The 19,405-nt window shown below is 40.4% G+C and overlaps 1 protein-coding gene and 1 pseudogene across 1 annotated transcript; one reads left to right on the top strand and one right to left on the bottom strand.

Annotated features, from left to right (window-relative positions):
* Positions 1-1,164: 1,164 nt before the first annotated feature.
* On the top strand, positions 1,165-15,594 carry LOC106985973 (lupus La protein homolog; annotated as a pseudogene).
* A 1,487-nt stretch (positions 15,595-17,081) lies between these two features.
* On the bottom strand, positions 17,082-19,071 carry DEFB127 (defensin beta 127). Its single transcript, XM_015084184.3, has 2 exons — positions 18,909-19,071; positions 17,082-17,396 (listed from the first exon to the last, which is right to left on the bottom strand). Exons 1-2 carry the CDS (start codon positions 19,069-19,071, stop codon positions 17,143-17,145), a joined length of 417 nt encoding a protein of 138 aa, XP_014939670.2. The 3' UTR covers positions 17,082-17,142.
* Between the last annotated feature and the right edge of the window lie 334 nt (positions 19,072-19,405).

The following is a 19,405-nucleotide window of genomic DNA, read 5'->3' as shown; positions in this document are numbered from 1 at the left end:
CTTTGTGCCCAGTTGGGAGCCCACTATGGGGCTCCACCTCACAACCCTGAGATCATGACCTGAGCCGAAATCAGGAATTGGACACCTAACCGACTGAGCCACCCAGATGCCCTACTCTTAGTCTAAGCAGATCTAAATGTCCCAGCTTTGTGGGGGGGGGGGAGGGGGGTGGTGGTGAATACAGGGGGTTTGGCTAACAAGAATTCGTTAGAAGAAGGCATGATATTGGAATATTTTCATAGCATTTATTGGCCAGGTCTAATGGACAGTAATAACAGCTAGTGATAGTTCCAATACAGTTACCCCTCCTATCCAAAAGTAGAGTTGATCCTAGGAGACCTTTCATAGGCCAAAATGGTGTGAAGTGAAGAAGCAATTACCACGAACTTATATGGGAAAGTATTTGAGTGTGCTGGACCCAAAAAATAACCACTCTTAGGCTTTTCAGATACCTTTGGACACATCTTGCTAATGGATGCACAGAATAAATCAAGATAAAGCACTGATGCGCCCAGACACAGTTCAAAGCTATGATGGTTTCATGCTGAGATGCTGAATGTAGGTCCTTGGAAAGGAGCTTGGCGGGGGGGGGGGGGGGGGGTGTTGCGGGGGGGTCCACTCTCGCTGCTCACGGTGCCCACAGCCTCTGTAATGGTTTGCTGCAAAACCAACATCGGGTGCTATTTTTGCTTTTGCCTTTTAAATGCAGCAGGCAATATCTTCTTCAGATCTCTTGCAGTTAGTGAAAACAGGTACTAATGCAGGTGTTTTGTAGAAGTGAAGTCACGTAACTGGGAACTTTCAAAAAGTGGGGGACACCTGTACGCCATTTGAAGCTCATTTAATGTGTATGGTCCATTTCCTTTTTTAGTAGCAATTTGAACATTCAGTTGACGCAATTTTAAGGCTCTTTTACTCTTAGAATCTTTAAAACCGTTACATATTCAATAGTTTGTGAACAGTGAAATTTACAAGCTCTCAGTTTCAAGGTGAATGAGGTCTGCAGGTCTGATGTGAAATTCAGTGACCATAGTTGAGCACACTATGTCCTATAATTGAAATGGGCTAGGACGGTAGGACTTAAGTGTTCTCTCTCTTTTTCTCACATACACTCACAACAAAACGAAAAACCAAAACCCAAACCCCCAAAACCACTAGGTCAAGATGAAGAGGTAATGGGTGTGTTAATTAAGTAGATGGGGAGAGAGTCCTTTCATGCCATACACATATATCAAAGCACCAGGATGCACACTTTAAATATCTTAACAATTTAAAAAAAATTTTTTAACGTTTATTTATCTTTGAGACAGAGAGAGACAGAGCATGAACGGGGGAGGGTCAGAGAGAGAGGGAGACACAGGATCTGAAACAGGCTCCAGGCTCTGAGGTGTCAGCACAGAGCCTGACGCGGGGCTCGAACTCACGGACTGCGAGATCATGACCCGAGCCGAAGTCGGCCGCTTAACTGACTGAGCCACCCAGGCGCCCCAAATATCTTACAATTTGTAAGTCAATTCCACCTCAATAAAAACTGCAAATAAATAAATAAATAACTGTGTGGAATTTAAAGCCTCATACACGAGAGAGACATATTTAAGAAGCTTCTCATGAGCGAGGCAGACTTTCAGTAAGTGATGATGCCCTCCAGATGAACAGAACAGAATATTTTGTGGTGACATCCATTAATGTTCCTTGGTTAAAGTATTGGCCAGAAATAACTTTTGTGGAGCTGACATTTGCTCATCTGAGATAAAGAAATCAATGGGCCTTATCCCTCCATGCGCAGCACCCAGCTTGTCTCACTGGGACAACAGAGAGACACATGTTTAGGTGGATATGTTAACATTTTAAGGATCTACGAAGATCTTACTTTTAGTCGTTGTGGATTTTGAGAATTCTGGAGACATGTACAGGAAACCAGGACCAGACTAAATTGTAGAAATTTAGAAATTATTTTGTTGATGATTTCGCCATAGGAACTAATGTATGACTGTTTCAGTCTAACTCTCAGAGGGGTTTTTCAAGGGGCCCAGATAAGAAAGCCCGTTCTTTATCTCAATACTTCATAAGTCCCTCTTTTTCAGTATTCCGTCACTGTGGATCACCAGAGGCATTTTTAGGGAGGGTCCATTTTGTCACCATGGTATGAAGAGGGATCTTGTCCATTGTCTTTAATCTATGTGTGTCCTCTATTCTGTATGAGTCCATTGATAAATTAGATACACGAATCTGTTTTGGCTTAGTTTCAGATCAACCAGTGAAGTGTTGCCTGGTCAGGAGCGAGGCGTAATGAACTGAACAGATAAATCAAGCCTCAAACTCCGCTTTGAGTGGTGGACCTAATCTTTGCTTGGACTTTCCCCCTATGATACTTTTTGTATCCCCTTTACACTCATAGAAGAATGGTTGTGGTCAGTATTGTTAGATACATGTTTTTTGGTCCTTATTTTTATATACAAAGTTAAGTTGAAATCCGATACTTTTATTATGTATCCTGTGGCACAGGCAATATTATTAGTGCCTTATTTCTTTTGTATCTTAGAACACTCTCCGAAGTCTTATTTATAGAATATTGTGAAATTTCCAGAATGTTCCAGATACATTTTTCTAAGAAGTCTCAGCATTTGGACCACTAATCTCTTTGGGGGGGGGGGGGTCTTGGACAATGATCATGAAAGGTGCCAGAGATAGTAATCATTTCCCATCCACATTCATACCTTCTTAGAAAGTTTGCTCATAGCCTTTCTCAGGGAATCTATTTCAATATGCCCTGGCAAGAGAGTAGAGGGCCAGAGAACCTTATTATGTTGACTACGAGTAATTGGACCAGGGTGGATGACAGATGTATATGTAGAGACTGAACTCTTTTGGATATCCAAATTGGGTCCTGGTGCACTGATGAATAGGAAAAGATAGAAAGAGAAAGTGAGGGAGGGAAGGCGGGAGGGAGGGAGAGAGAGAAAGAGGGAGAGAGATTTCTAGTTACTGGTTCTAGACCTTTAGGCCTCATGTAATTACTAACATTTCTTATGATAGGTGGGCTTGAGTGGGCGTATGTTCCTATGACCTCATATCTAAGACATGAAAATTGTGTATAGGGCAAGTTTTCAGGCACAGAGGTACAAATAGAAGGTTTGCTCATTAGTAATACTTAATTAGTAAAGACTAGGGTGGGGCGCCTGGGTGGCTCAGTTGGTAAGCATCCAACTTCAGCTCAGGTCATGATCTTGTGGTCCGTGAGTTCGAGCCCCGTGTCGGGCTCTGTGCCCAACAACTAGTTTTAGAGATAACCAAGTACTTAAGAGACGCCATGTTCAAAGCAACTTTATGATGATATTTTGTGTTTGTAGTTCTAATTTAGCTTCGATTACTCAGTGGCCTTGGGAATATGTAGATATTCATTGACCCAGTGTGATACTTTTCAAGCTTTCTAAAAATAGCCAATAAATATTAGAAAACATGATCAGAGCACCTGGGTGGCTCAGTTGGTGAAGTGTTTGACTCTTGATTTTGGCTCAGATCATGATCTCATGGTGGTGGGATTGAACCCCAGGTCAGGCTCTGCACTGACAGCATGGAGCCTGCTTGGGATTCTCTCTTTCCCTCTCTCTCTGCCCTTGCCCCACTCATTCTCTCTCTCCCTCTCTCAAACTAAATAAACATAAACAAGAAAAAAAAAAGAAAACACGATCAAACGAGTGGAAAATGATTGTATGGAATAATAATTCGGACATTATTAAATAATCCCTCCCAAATAGTGCAGGTTAGATAAATGTGAAAAGCCCAGATGCCATTAAGTAATATTTCCTGAGTCCAAGAATCAGGTCATGTAAGAGTTACGTACATCTGAAATTGCTACCTTATGTCAAAATGGAAGCACAGAAATGATAGTACAGCTGTCTTGTAGCACTATTTTTTTTTGTTTTTTGTTTTTTGTTGTTGCTATCTTTCAACCTGGTAAGGGTTGGAAGGCAATTACCTGTAACTTCTACAAATAAAAATGAATTACGATGTATAGTTAAAGTATAGTTAACCAGTTTGAAGTAGTAAAATGTAAATTTAGTAATGTATCTGTATTCTTTAGTTAAGGTTAGTGGTATAAGCATTGCCATGCTGGGAAAGCTCCCTCCCTCCTAGAAAAACCACATTTTATTTATTTTTTTTATTAAAAACATTTTTTAATGTTTAGTTTTGAGAGAGAGACAGAGACAGAGACACAGACAGAGACAGAGAGCATGAGTGGGGGAGGAGCAGAGAGAGAGGGAGACACAGAGTCCAAAGCAGACTCCAGGCTGAGCTGTCAGCACAGAGCCGGACGCAGGGCTCGAACCCACGAACCGTGAGATTGTGACCTGAGCCAAAGTCGGACACTTGACCGACTGAGCCACCCAGTCGCCCCTATTTATTTTTTTTAAGTTTATTTCTTTATTTTGAGAGAGAGAGAGAGAGAGAGAGAGAGAGAGAGAGAGAGAGAAAATGCACATGCAAGTGGGGGAAGGGGCAGAGAGGAGAGAGAGAATTCCAAGCAGGCTTCGAATGCTATCAGTGCAAAGCCTGATGTGGGGCTCAAACCCATGAACTGTGAGATCATGACCCGAGCTAAACTGAGTCAGACGCTTAACTGGCTGAGCCATCCAGGTGCCCCCCAAAAGCATAAGTAATATGCAATTAATGACTTACACAGACACACAGAATATCCCCCAAAGTTCGCACAAAGCCAATCTTTATTTTAAAAAGCTAATGTACAGTGAATATTGGGCATTACCCAAATTAGAAACCTTGGGGCTTCAAAGGATGTCATGGTGAAAATGTAAAGGTAATCCACAGAATGGGAGAAAATTTTTGCAAATCATGTATCTGATAAGGGACTTGTATCTAGAATATATAACGACCTATTGCATCTCAATAAAAAAAAGACAACCCGATTAAAAAGCATACAGAAAATGGCCCCCATCTTTATGTGCATTAGGGCAACTGGTAGTGCTGGGAAGTGGATACATAGCCGTCTGTTGTCACTGTTAGTGACCTCAGGTCTGTGGAACGGGACCTTAAAGACAGCCAGAATGGGTGAAATGGTGATAATGGGGGGTGAGGGGGAAGGCTGCTCTGGAGGCCAAAATCTGTCATCAAATTGAGTAAGATTTTGGTGACTTCAGTTTGCCACGTGATAAAATCTTAAAGGCATGGATCAAACTGAATAAGGGTTGGTTACCTTTAAAGATAATGATAAAATTCATCTAACCATCTAACCACTATAGAAGCATTGAGCAAACCAAGGGCAGGACTCATGGAAATAAGTGAAGCTAAAACTAAAATCAGAAGATCTCCAAGCAAACCTCATCTTGAAGTGACTGATGAGCATAAAAACGATACCAAAAAAGATCTGTTTATATTAAAAACTTCCCAACTGATGCAACTCTTGATGATATACAAGGGTGATCAGAGATAGAGGCCAAATACTAAATATTCAGATGAAAAGAACATTGCATCAAGTATTTAAGAGATCAATATATGCTGTGTTTGATACTATTGAATCTAAGAAGTTTGTTGAGACTCCTGGACAGAAGAACAAAGACAGGGACCTAATAATGCTTTTCAAGGAAGACTACTTTGGAAGGAGAAGCAGAAGCAGAAGAAGAAGAGAAGAAGAAGAGAAGAAAGAGAAGAAGGCAGAGGGAGTGAAGGAGGAGGGTAGGGAGAAAGAGAAGGATGTTGAGGAGGAGGAGGAGAAAGAAAAGGAAAAAGAAGAAGAAAGAAGGCAAAATGAAGAGGCTAAATTATATCCCAAACGAGAAAGAAGAAAAAGTTAGCAGAAAGTGCTGAAATGAAATCTCTTGCAGAAAAGATTGGATGCTTGATGAAATTTTGGGGCAGCTTAGATGAACAGACCATAGAGAAGATTTGCATATTTAAAAAAAATTTTTTTAATGTTTTATTTATTTTTGAAGGAGAGAGAGAGACAGAGCATGAGTGGGGGAGAGGTAGAGAGAGAGAGGGAGACACAGAATCCAAAGCAGGCTCCAGGCTCTGAGCTGTCAGCACAGAGCCTGACGTGGGGCTTGAACCCATGGACCGTGAGATCATGACCTGAGCTGAAGTCGGATGTTCAACCGACTGAGCCACCCAGGCGCCCCTTGCATATCTTTTTCTTAAATCATGGTGAAATAAAATGGATAGACTTTGTCAGAGAAGCAAAAGAAGGAATAATTCTATTTAATGAAGGAGCTAAGGAGACATTGGATAAAGCCAACGATGCAAATGATGGTAACTTATAATAAAGGAACAGAGAAGTGACCTGGGAAGTACTAAAAGAATGACATGGAACCAGAAGCGTTGAAAAAAGTCATAAATCTGGGATGCCTGGGTGGCTCAGTCAATTGAGCATCTGACTTCGGCTCAGGTCATGATCTCACGGTTTGTGAGTTCGAGCCCCGTGTCGGGCTCTGTGCTGACAGCTCGGAGCCTGGAGCCTGCTTCGGATTCTGTGTCTCCCTCTCTCCCTGCCCCTCCCGCACTCATGCTCTGTCTCTCTCAAGAATAAATAAACACTAAAAAAAAGAGAGAGAGAAAAGTCATGAATCAATAAGAATCCCTAAATGAGTGGAAGTCTAAAGGTCTCAGCTTTAAAGGACAAAGAAAGGGAAATAAAGCTGTCTGGAATGGGCAAAGAAAAGTTCAGTTTTGGGGCGAGAAAACGACACGTGATAGTGATTATGAACGTGATAAAAATGGCACAGCTGGCCGAGGAAAAAGAGCAAGAGCAGAAACAAGAACCTGCATGGAAACAACAGAAAACAAAACAATGGTCGCTGGCGACCAGCAAGTACAGGAAACAAGTTTTTAAGTCATTTTAATTAGAGATTTTAAGCTGCTTTTGTCTTTGGAGGCTTTTAGAAAGAAAACTGAGGGGCACTGGCGTGGCTCAGTTGGTTAAGCCTCTGACTTTGGCTCAGGTCATGATCTCACTGTTTGTGGGTACAAGCCCCACCTCAGGCTGTCAGCGCAGAACCTACTTCGGATCCTCTGTCCCCTTCTCTCTCTGCCCCCTCCCCTGCTCATTCTCTCTCTCCCTCTCAAAAAGATAAATAAACATTAAAAAAAAGAAGAAGAAAACTGAATTACGTCCCCTTCAATGTCACCTGTCAGAAAGGAAAACTTTTTTGTTGTTTAATGTGTCTTTTTTGTTATCCAAATGACGATTTAAAAAAAAAAATCTATCATTCTGTTTGTGTTATTTAAAACATTTTTTTAAATGTTTATTTATTTTTGAGAGAGACAGAGACAGAATGCGAGTGGGTTGGGGCAGAGAGAGGAAGACACAGTATCCGAAGCAGGCTCCGGGCTCTGAGCTGTCAGCACAGAGCCCGACGCGGGGCTAAAACCCACGAGCTGTGAGATCATGACCTGAGCTGAAGTTGGACGCTCAACCGACTGAGCCACCCAGGCGCCCCTCTGTTTGTGTTATTTTAGATGATTTAAGTATCAAAAGAAAGATTCTTCCACTAAATTGCTTTTATAAGCAATGAGAATGTGTTAGTACAAACTAATAAAATATATATACAATATAAAAAGAAAAAAATGGACAAAAGATCTGATAGACATTTCTCCAAAGAAGATACACAAATGACCAGTAAATGCATGAAAAAAAATACGCAACATCACTAGCCATCAGGTAAATGCAAGTCAAAATCATAATGACATGCCATTTCACTCTCACTGGGATTGCCATAATCAGAAAGGCAGATAATAACAAGTTTTTTTTTAATGTTTTTAAAGTTCGTTTACTTTTGAGAGATAGACAGAGTGTGAGTGGGGGAGGGGCAGAGAGGGAAGGAGACACAGAATCGGAAGCAGGCTCCAGCCTCTGAGCTGTCAGCACAGAGCCTGATGTGGGGCTCGAACTCATGAACCGTGAGATCATGACCTGAGCCAAAGTTGGATGCTTAACCAACTGAACCACCCAGGTGCCCCTACAAGTCTCAGTGTGGATGTAGAGGACTTGGAACCCTCATACCCTGCTGGTGGGGATATAAAATGGTGCAGCCATATTGGAAAAACAATCTGGTGGTTCTTCAAATGTTAAACATAGATTTAAACGATCTGACAATTGCCCTTCTAGTTATATATGCAGAGAAATGAAAACATACTTCCACATAAAGACTTGTGTTCATAGCACCATTATTGATAATAGTCTAGGTCACATGTCTGCACCCTAGGAGCAACTTTGGTTTTTTTGTTTGTTTGTTTTTAACAACTTTGGGTTGTACAGACTCATTCCTACAACCAAAATAAGAATTGTGTTGAAGAAGTGTTTAGAAGCCAATACCCTGACAGTTGTCCATGACACTAGTTTTGAAATAAGAATTCAGGAGCAAGAATAAAGAATTCTTCCTTTAATGTGACTGGAGCTAGAGTAGATTTTCAGGGACAGAATCAGAGTAATTGGCCTAGCCTTAGAGATCCCACTAGAAAGGGAACAGGCGTGTTGTGAGGAGACACTGCACTACAACCTACAGTGCTTCATTTTTGAGGAAACGAGAGACATCACTCTTGGGTTACAGTTCAAGGAAAAAATTCGATATTTCTCAGGGCAATGTCTCAGCTTCAGAGCCACCTCAATGTGATCACACCACATTCCCAGGCACAGAAGACACAGTCACCTTTCCCTCTAAGAGTGGGCTAGGTGAGGCAGAGAGTGAATTGGGGCATGAAATTGTAGCAAGGTCAGTGGACGGTAGGTGACTTGGGCGACTGTATGGAAGGAAGCAGAATCAGCACCCTCTATAGTAGCTAAAACTAAAGATTTATTTATTATTTCAACAGACTTACTACGCACATCCAATGTCAGATGCTGCTGTCAGTTTGGTGTATTGTCAGGATCTCACTGAGCTTCATTTGTCAACTCTGCCATAACTGTTAAAACTGTACTACTGGCTCAATCCATGGCTTCCAGAGTTCATTTAAGGGACTTACATCAGCAGCTGATGTTGCGATAATGACACAACACAAGGACATATACTATCCTTCAGGGAATGACATCACCACCACCCAGTTTCTCATGTCACTGTGGGCTGAAACCAGGGAGTCATCCTCACTCCCACCACCTCCAATGAATAATCAACTACTATAAATCATAGCTACTAAATACCTCTCAAATCTACCCACTCTGTTCCATCTTCACTATCTTGACTTTGGTCCAAGCCAGCTGTCTCCTAGCCCATTGTGGTACGTTGTATCTGTTCTCTCCCTATTTTCTCCCAGTTTCAATGCATTTTATTCACTCAATACAGAGCAATTTAGAAAGTGCAGACTTGATCACATCATACCCTGCTTAAAAAAAATTTTTTTTTATCTTTCCATTGGTAACTTTATTATTTTCTTTTCCTGCTTAAAATTCTTAGTGGCTTCGCTTCCTATTCCTCTTCAGTTAAAGATGAAAATGGTCTACTAGCCCCTGCCCTATTAGTCCGTTGGTCTCCTTCGCCCACATCTCCAACATCATCCTTTGTCCTGCAGTCTGCCCACGAGCCGTTTTTTCACTTTTCTTTCTTTGCATGTGGATGTCTAGTTGTTTAAGCACCATGTGTTGAAGAAACTATCTTTTCTCCATTGAATTGCTTTCCCTCCTTTGGCAAAGATCAGTTGACTATAAGTATGTCGGTCTATTTCTGGGCTCTCTATTCTGTTCTAGTGATCTGCTTGTCTTTTTCAACAATGCCACACCATCTTGATTACTGTAGCTCTATAGTAAATCTTGATGTCTGGTAATGTCCATCTTCAAGACTGTTCTCTAAATAATGTATATGTTTTCGCAGTGATATGTAAGCACCAAATTGGCACATTTTAAAATTATTTAAAAAAATTTTTTTTTTAATGTTTATTTATTTTTGAGACAGAGAGAGACAGAGCATGAACGGGGGAGGGTCAGAGAGAGGGAGACACAGAATCTGAAGCAGGCTCCAGGCTCTGAGCTGTCAGCACAGAGCCCGACGCGGGGCTCGCATTCACGGACCGCGAGATCGTGACCTGAGCCGAAGTTGGCCGCTCAACCGACTGAGCCACCCAGGCACCCCGAAAATTATTTATGATTTAATAAACATATTCTACAGGGAGAATTCTAGAGCTTGGAGAACTCCAGGTTTTACAGTCTGCATTGGTATACGCGGATTCTGATACACGCATTTGTTTTAGGAATCAGTTCATAATGATTCCGCTTGCTTCAGGTCCCGTTGATGTTTCCAAACGCTCAAGTACTATCTATTTCCGTGTGTAAATAGTGGATTTGAACTTAACAGTGATCCTGGAGTGATTGTAAAGATACAAAGAAAGAGCACTAGTGTTAGTTACTTCAGTTCTGTCATTCTGTGTGATCACTTTTGTGTTTATCCAAACAGTGAAAGAGAATGCAAGTTGTAATATTTTTGTATGGTTAGTACCAATTTTAATTCATATATGAAATATTTTTATGGATTTGAATTGTATATTTAAGATTGAAATTTATTCTTCTTTTAGGTTTTATTTTAGTTATTTATTTAAAAAATGTTTTTAATGTTTTTATTTTTGAAAGGGGGGGAAGGGCAGAGAGAGAGAGGGAGACACAGAATCTGAAGCAGGCTCCAGGCTCTGAGCTGTCAGCACAGAGCCTGACATGGGGCTCGAACCCATGAACCATGAGATCATGACCTGAGCTGAAGTCAGATGCTTAACCTACTGAGCCACCCACGTGCCCCAAGGTCTTATTTTAAAATAAAAAAAATAGAGATGCCTGGGTGGCTTAGTCGGTTAAGTGTCCAACTCTTGACTTTGGCTCAGTCATGATCTCACAGTCATGAGATTGAGCCTGGCATCATGCTCTGTGCTGGGCTCGAAGTCTGCTTAAGATTCTCTCTCCCTCCCCCTCTGCCCCTCTCCCACTTGTGCACTCATGCGCTTGCTCACTCTCCCTCAACATAAAAGAAAATAAATTAATGAAAATTATTGCTGATTTTGACATGATTATTACAGGCAGATTTTGTTGTGTGTTGTATTTTATTGCATGGCAATAAAAAGTGATCCACTCTCGGTGTCAGCTATGCCAAGGACTCCCCCCTACCCTTTTCTACTCCATCTTCCATGGGTTACTGTCTCTGGGGAGGAGAGAGGGAAAGAGTAAATCCCTCTTTATGCGACTGGGCCAACACTGCAACATGCTTGTGCTCTGTGAGGTAACTGATGTGTTTTGTGTGGCAGGTGTTCAAATCCTAGCTTGTTCATGGGGTACCTGACGGATTCTTTGAGATGCTCTTCAGACCTCCTACTGCCCAATTTCCCCTCCCTCCCCCCCCCCCCCCCCCCACCGCCCGGCATTACTGAGATAGAATTGACAGGTGACATTGTATAAGTTTGAGGTGTACAATGTGGTGATCTGAAACATGTATATATATTACAAAGTGACTACCACAATAAGGTTAGTTATCACCTCACATAATAATTATTCTGTTTTTGTGTGGTGAGAACATTCATGATCTACTGGCTTAGCAATGTTCAAGTATGCAACATAGTATTATTAACTGTAGTCACCATGCTGTACATTACATCTCCAGAGCTTAGTCATCTTATCACTGAAACTTTGTACCCTTTGACCAACGTCTTCCCATTTCTTCCACCCCAGCTCTTGCAACTACAATTCTACTCTCTGTTCCTGTGAGTTTGACTTTTTCAGGTTTTACGTATAAATGAGATCACTTGGTATTTGTCTTTTTCTGTCTGAATTATTTCACTTGGCATAAAGCCCTTGAGGCCTATCTGTGTTGCAAATGGCAGGATTTCCTTATTTTTTAAAGCTGAATAGTATTCCTGTGTGTGTGTGTGTGTGTGTGTGTGTGTGTGTGTGTATCTATGTCGCATTTTCTTTATTCATTTATCCATTGACAAATATTTAGGTTGTTTCCACGTCTTGGCCACTGTAAATAATATTGCAATGAACATGGGAGTGCAGACATCTCTTTAAAATAGTTTTAGAGGCACTTGGGTGGCTCAGTCGGTTAAATGATGATTTCAGCTCAGGTCTTAATCTCAGGGTCATGAGTTCAAGCCCCACATTGGGCTCTGCACTGGGAGTGGAGCCTACTTAAAAAAAAATAGTTTTAAAATTTCCGTTGGATATATAACCAGAAGTAAGATTGCTAGATCACATGGTAGTTCTTTTTCTTTTCAATTTCAACTTTATATTATTATTTTTTTAGGTAGGTTTATTCAACTAGGTTTTTTTGTTTTTTTGGTTTTTTGTTTTTGAGTATAGTTGACACACGATGTTACATTACTTTCAGGTGTACCACTGAATGATTTGACAAGTTTATACATTATACCATGTTCACCACAAGTGTAGCTACCATCTGTCCCTATTTTTAGTTTTTTGAGGAACCTTCCAGAAGGTTTTGAGGAACCTTCCAGAAACCCTTCCACACTGTTTTCCGCAGTGGCTATGCCAATTTGCCTCTCCACCAGCTGTCACACTAGGGTTTCCTTTTCTCCATATCCTTACCAGCCCTTGATATCTCTTATCTTTCTGATGATGGCTGTTCTAAAAGGTGTGAAATGATACTTCATTATGGTTTTGTTTTGTATTTCCCTGATGACTCGTGATGTTTAGCACTTTTTCTTGTGCATGTTGGCCATTTGTATGTCTTCTTTGGAAAAAACGTGCATCCAGGTATTTTGCACACTTTGAAATTGGGTTGTTTGAGTTTCTGCTTTTGAGTTGTATGATTTCCTTATGTATTTTGGATATCAAATAATTAGGGGAGTATTGACATCATAGCAATATGAATATGAATAGAAATTTCCAAAAGTGTTGAGTATATGTTGACATTATGGTCTTTAAATGGGGCATTGGGGATCACTATTTATCAGAGGTCAAGAAAAGACCATGAGTCCACGTGTCACAAGTAGATAAAAAACAACAAAACCACTAACCATTAGGAATGCAAAACACATTCTTTATTAAGATAGAGGAGACACTAAGCAGATACCTTCTACAACTAACTATGGACCAAAAAATAACTGAAAAGACATTTAGATTCAGAGATTGATTGTAGAAGATAAAACATGATAGAATGGATACATCCCAGAAGACTACTGCCCCCCGAGTATCAGTAATTATATAAATTTTAATTCTAAGAATTTAAGAACTAAATAATTGAATTATTTTTGTTTGGCTGTTTGTTTATTAATTTTTGAGAGCGAGCACATGAATGGGGGAAGGGCAGAGAGAAAAGGGAACAGAGGATCCGAAGCGGGCTCTGAGTTGTCAGCACAGAGCCTGATGTGACTCAGACTCACGAGTCATGAGATCATGAGCTGAGCTAAGTCAGACACCCAACTGACTGAGCCACCCAGGCGCTCCTAGCGAATTGAATTCTTAGGTGGATTGATTGGTCCCAATGTAGTTCGTAATATAGTTTGAGCCAGTCTGTAATAAAATGAGAAAAATTGGAATGATGCAATGAGATTTTAAGTAATTTGAATGAATTCAGTTAAAAAAATTCATCCTATTTTTCCCTGCTATGTCATATGTACATATTTCTTGAAGGTGAAATTTCACTTCTGGAATCAAAAGTGACATAATGTCACTTTTGGTGACATTTAAAGATAAATTAGTAAATGATGGTGATAACTAAAATTAAAAAAAAATTTTTTTTAATGTTTTATTTATTTTTGACAGAGAGAGAGAGCATGAGTGGGGAAGGGGCAGAGAGAGAGAGAGAGGGAGACACAGAATCTAAAGCAGGCTCCAGGCTCTGAGCCATCAGCCCAGAGCCCCACGCGGGGCTCGAGCTCACAGACTGCGAGATCATGACCTGAGCCGAAGTCGGACGCTCAACCGACTGAGCCACCCAGCCGCCCCTAAAATATTTTTTAAACAATTTACTCATCTAGGAAAGCCAGGACTAGAAGAGTCATAAAAAAGGTGGATATAAATGAGAAGCAAATGTGAGTTTTTAAGCCATACAAAATCTCCTGGCAAGACAGAGGATCATATTGAGAACAAACTGTAGGAGGGACAAGTGTGTAAACATTTCTGTGTATGATTTCTTTGTTTGTTTTCAAGTTGTGTTGTTTGACTTTGGTTTATATATCATCAAAGTAATGTTACTATACACGTAATAATAATTAATGGAGAAAATTGCATGGTCGCCATGTGTCCTCATTGTCTTCATATAATCAAGGTTCTATTTGTGCACTCATCTAAGAAAAGTGAGAAGGTTCATAACGTTAAGAATGAATGTACTATATGCCAAAAATTTGTGGGACACTTCTAAAGCTGTGTATAGAAGGAAATTTGTAGCTTTAAAATGCTCATATCTGAAACAAAGAAAGGCTGTAAATAAGAGAGATAAACATCACCTAACAGAGTTAGAAAAAGAAAAGCATATTAAAACCAAGAAAGTAGAAATACACCGAAAACAGTGAATTTTATGGCACTGGAAGTTGGTTGAAAAACAAGTGGAAATAAAAACATTAATAAAAGTACTAAAGAAATGGAAGCTGGATCAAAAATTAACAAATAAAATTTAGTTTTTGTAAAGACCAATCAAATTGATAAGCAAATAGTGAGACTTACCAAGAAAAAACAATAAACAGTGTCAGAAATTAAAAAGGAGACATCACTACATATCTTAATAAGCATTAAAAAGAAAAGGAAGATATTACAAATTATTTTAGGCTGATACACTTAAAAATCATAGCAAAATGGGAGAAACAATAAAAACAAAAATATGAGTCGACTAAAAACATTACAATTGTCCTTTTAGCTTTTTTTTTTTTTAATTTTTTTTTCAACGTTTTTTATTTATTTTTGGGACAGAGAGAGACAGAGCATGAACGGGGGAGGGGCAGAGAGAGAGGGAGACACAGAATCGGAAACAGGCCCCAGGCTCCGAGCCATCAGCCCAGAGCCTGACGCGGGGCTCGAACTCCCGGACCTTGAGATCGTGACCTGGCTGAAGTCGGACGCTTAACCGACTGCGCCACCCAGGTGCCCCTCCTTTTAGCTTTTAAAGAAACAGCCTATAATTAAAAAAAATTCCTATAAGAAGTTGAATCTCAGTTGATTCTATCAAACATTCAAGGAAGAAATAACATGAGAGGCTCTTAGATAAAAGGAAAAAAGAGAATATGACCAAATTGGTTTTGTGTTTAGCTTTTAAAATCTAAGTAAACTTTTTTTTTAAAGAACAGTTTTAGATTTATAGAAAAATTACAAAGATAGTACAGAGAGCTTGTGTATACTCCTTAGCCAGTTTCCCCTTGCTGCTAACATCTTATATGTCACGTTGCATTTGTCACAGCTAAGTGCATTAGCATTAACTAAGCCCTACACTTATTCGAACTTCAGTAGTTTTTCCTTAATGTCCTCTTCCTGTTCCAGGAGCCCATCGGGATATCACATTACCTTTAGTTGTCATGCCTCCTCAGCCTCCTCTGGTTGTGACAATTTCTCAGAAGTTTCTTGTTTTTGACAAATTCGACATGTTTGAGGAGTATTGGTCAGATATTTTGCAGAATGCCACTCAGTTTGGTTTTTTTCTGGTGATTTCCTCATTGTTAGCCTGAGGCTGTGGCTTTTAGGGAGGATGGTCACACAGGTGAAGTGCTGTTCTCATGACGTCATTTCACATGCTCATACTATCAACAGATTTCCCCATAGAATCTGAAGCATGGTTTTATCAGGCTTCTCCACTGTAAAATTACCTTTTTGCTCCTTTCCATACTCTACTTGCAGGAGGTAAGTGACTAAGCACAGCCCATATTGAAGGGAGAGGTGAAGCTCCCCCTCCTTGAGGAGGGAGTGTCTACATAAAGTTACTTGGAATTCTTCTGCACAGAAAATCTGTCTTTTCTTGCCAATGTATTTATTTAATTTTTCAGATCAGTATGGACTCCTAGATTTTATTTCTACATTGTATTACAATCCAATGCTATGTTATTTATTTTATTAGTCAAATCATCCCAACTTTGGTCATTCAGAATTCTTTCAACCTAACTCCTGTGTCCCATTAACATGCCCCAGCCTTCTCAGTTTTAAAACACTTCCTGGCTTTCTGGCATTGCAAGGTGCTCTGGGCTCGTGTGTATTCCCTGCCCCAGCCCTAGAACGGGAGATAAGAGGGTGATTAAGAGAGCATATGCCACAAATTTGTGTGGTGGACGTTACCTTGGTGCAATGACGTAAGGAACAAAACTGGAAAATGAATGTGAAATGTAGTGGGAAAGGACATTTTTCATGTGAATCACATCCAGAAGGTATATCTTTAAGAATTAGGTGGACTATATACATGAATTATCATTATGTCATCTTGTATTTCAAGACAGCAATAAAGTCTCATGCAATACTGCAATTGAAACCAATTCCTAAGTCCTTTACGTTTCCTCCAAACTTCAAAGGACTCCAATCTCCAAAAGGATCCATTACTAGTGGTAACACATAAAATAACAACAAAGGAATAACTAAAAACTTATGTCTTGGAGTTGTGTATTTATTTCTGCCTCTACCTTATATAGTGAGTAGTGGAATTTTATTCATCTCTGTCTTCACAGCTCACTGCTTTTGCATAGGAACTAAATAAATTAGATTACCCCATAGTTTGTCTTTGGGAACCTATTCATCAACCAAACAAAGTGCATGTATATTCTTCTGAAATGTCCTGTTCCTTCCATTTGTTGATTTTGTTCTGTTCATGCAAATTGCCTTCTCACTAACACTTACCGGTTGAAATCATACACATTTTATAAGGCACCAGTTTAATCTTAAATTCACTTGCGATTTTCCCTGAATACTTGGCTTCACCTTTCCCTCTCCTGAATTCCATGACAACTTCCTTGAGTTTCTTGCTATAGTTTTTTTATGTGCTGGTTATATCCCCTTTCAAGGGAGAGGTTCTGAGTTGTCCTTATCAGTTCATCACTTGGTGTATTGAGTGTTCGATCTCTGATTAAAGAACAAACAAGTCAGAAAACTGGCAATGAGCTTTATTAGAATCTACTGTAAGGTCATTCTGGGGGGGGAGGTGTCAAGGAATCAGAAGGAAGAAGATGTGGACCTCTTCAGCTTACTTTATTAGAATAGGTTGAGAAGTAAAGGAACAGAAAATTGTGCTTGATTCATGTAGAGTTTGCCTTGGGTCTTGAATAATTTTCTATGTTTATATCATAATCTTGAGGGAAAGCCACTGCATATGTCCTTGGCTTTGGACGAGGTGGCTTTGTAATTTTTTTACGTGCTTCCAATTCCACGATATTGAGGCAACAGTATCTCCCATTCTCACATAGTACTTCACGTATTTCACTTATTTTGCATATTTTCCTGCAATATCCTCGTATATATTCACCCCAGCATCTCTTAAGTTGTTCAGTTACTGTGCATATAAAGAACAATAGGCCAAGATCAGTGTTTGAGACTAAAAGGCAACTTTGGTCATGGGGAAGACAGAGGATGTTTGTAGGGATTAGGTGTATGGAAAACCTGCAGGCATATACTCATAATATCCTATGGAGGATGCTCCAAGAAGGTAAACCTCAGTGTTTATGTCTAACTGATCACTCATATTTATTTCCTCCTGGGTTTTGGGCTTCCATCCAACATCCAATGGACCCCCCCCCAAAGCATCAGCTCTTGTTGGGAAAATAAAGGAACGGAAGCTTTGATTGCAGGGTATGGAACTATTACTCCATCTGGGAACCTCAGCACATCTGCCACTGTTTGGGTGCCGCAGGGCACCACTTCTCTACCACTGCCCCACCTGTAATGCCCAGAGAATAGTATTTGTTACTCTGTATTGATGTCTGAGTCAGACTGTGTTCTTGGGTTCATACTCCCTACCATGATCAAGAAAGACTGTCATGTTGTTCAGTCAGGTGTTTTTTTCCCCTCAGTAATACTCCTCCCCGATTCTCAGCATTGCACATTTTTGCCAGTGCAGGTCTTCCTTTGACTTCTATGTCATCATACTAATCTTGAACTTGTTTTACTCCTCTCTGAGTCCTCATTCCTCTTCTACCTCTAGAGCGAGAGTTTCTCCAATGTTCAGTCCCAGACTTTGCTCACCTTGATATAGAGCCTTTTCTTTAGTGAACCTAAATACTTTTAGTGATCTACAGAGTTAAGATGTTCAGATTTTGGCTTCTGGACTTATATAATCCCCTGAGATAGACGCCAGAAGATGAAGACTGAAAACAAAGATGCTGCCTCCAACCCCAGATTCCAGAATTCCTTTGATTCTTAGGAGTTTGAGGGGCTGGGGACGGACCACTTCTAATCCTATAGTAAGAGCCAAATATAAAAGATCTGGTTTTGAAAGAGGAAAGAAAATGAATTTTTACGTTCTTAGTATGGGCCAAGCCTTACGCTGGATGTTTTACAAATGTTATTTAATAAAGCCCCTATGATCCAGGTGTCATTATCTCCACAATGAGGGAACTGAAGCTCAGAGAGCCTTTACCATTTATCCAAAGTTGACCAGCCAGTAGATATTGAAGGCATATTTCTCACACCTGACTCCAAAGTTTGTGCTTCTTCCACTATCCACACACTGTAGACTAAAATATATATTGGAGCTAGGTGGCAGAGTAAAAACTGTATCCTAATAAATAGGGGCATTCCTAGATATGGGCTCACTCCTTTCTATAATGACACCTTCCCAGAGGAAATTATGGCTTCTTTTCAGTTCTGTCAATACTTTTTTTTTTTTTTTTAAAGAACAGTACCATGGTAGAAGGCATCAGGGAGAGGGAATTTCTGGTGAGGAATTTCTGGTGAGTTCCCAAGGGGGCCTATCTTCTCCTGCCATGACTTATGAAATTCCCTTGGTTCTTAGAAATACTCCATCCCATTGTTGATTTGGGTGAGTCCCTGGAAAGCTCTGGATTACCTGAGGACTTCTGGAACAGCAGAATTGCAATGATCAGGAGGAGCTTCATGGCCAGGCTTGCCACAGGAGGTGGCAGCCAAAGCTCTTTGTCCAGTGGATTGCACACCGTGTCACCTTCCTCAGAGACTTGGATTCTTATGCACCAGACTAGAACGGATGGCATGATACGAAGTGTGTTCCCAAACTTCTGAACTGTGGACTTCATACCATGTGGGCGGGCACAGGAAATTTGAGGTTACGCACTTTTCCCCCACGTGGAATTCAGAGACACGGCATGTTCTACCCCATCTTATCTGATGCTTTCTGTCGGCTGTAGACTACTGGTGGGAATAATCTGTGCTTTCTGTACTTTGGCTGTCTGCCCTGTTAGACCAAGGTAGACATGTGCTCACATCTAGTTATGAATAAAAGAATACAAACAATGAAGCATTCTCCATTTGCAGCATTCAGCTAAGTGTAGCATCTCTGGGCGTTGTGTCTATCACTTCAGTCTGTCC

This window comes from Acinonyx jubatus, chromosome A3 (genome assembly GCF_027475565.1).
Source record: "Acinonyx jubatus isolate Ajub_Pintada_27869175 chromosome A3, VMU_Ajub_asm_v1.0, whole genome shotgun sequence".
Taxonomy (NCBI): domain Eukaryota; kingdom Metazoa; phylum Chordata; class Mammalia; order Carnivora; family Felidae; genus Acinonyx; species Acinonyx jubatus.
Note: the sequence above shows the minus strand (reverse complement) of the source record. Positions and strands in the feature narration are given on the sequence as shown.

What these genes read in the sequence shown, in the direction of transcription:
- DEFB127 (XM_015084184.3), bottom strand. Translation starts at nt 19,071, where the DNA reads ATGCCATCCGTTCTAGTCTGGTGCATAAGAATCCAAGTCTCTGAGGAA. An exon ending in GCTGTTCCAGAAGTCCTCAG is followed by an intron (nt 17,397 to 18,908) that starts GTAATCCAGAGC and finishes TTATATGCACAG; the next exon opens with TAACTGAACAACTTAAGAGA.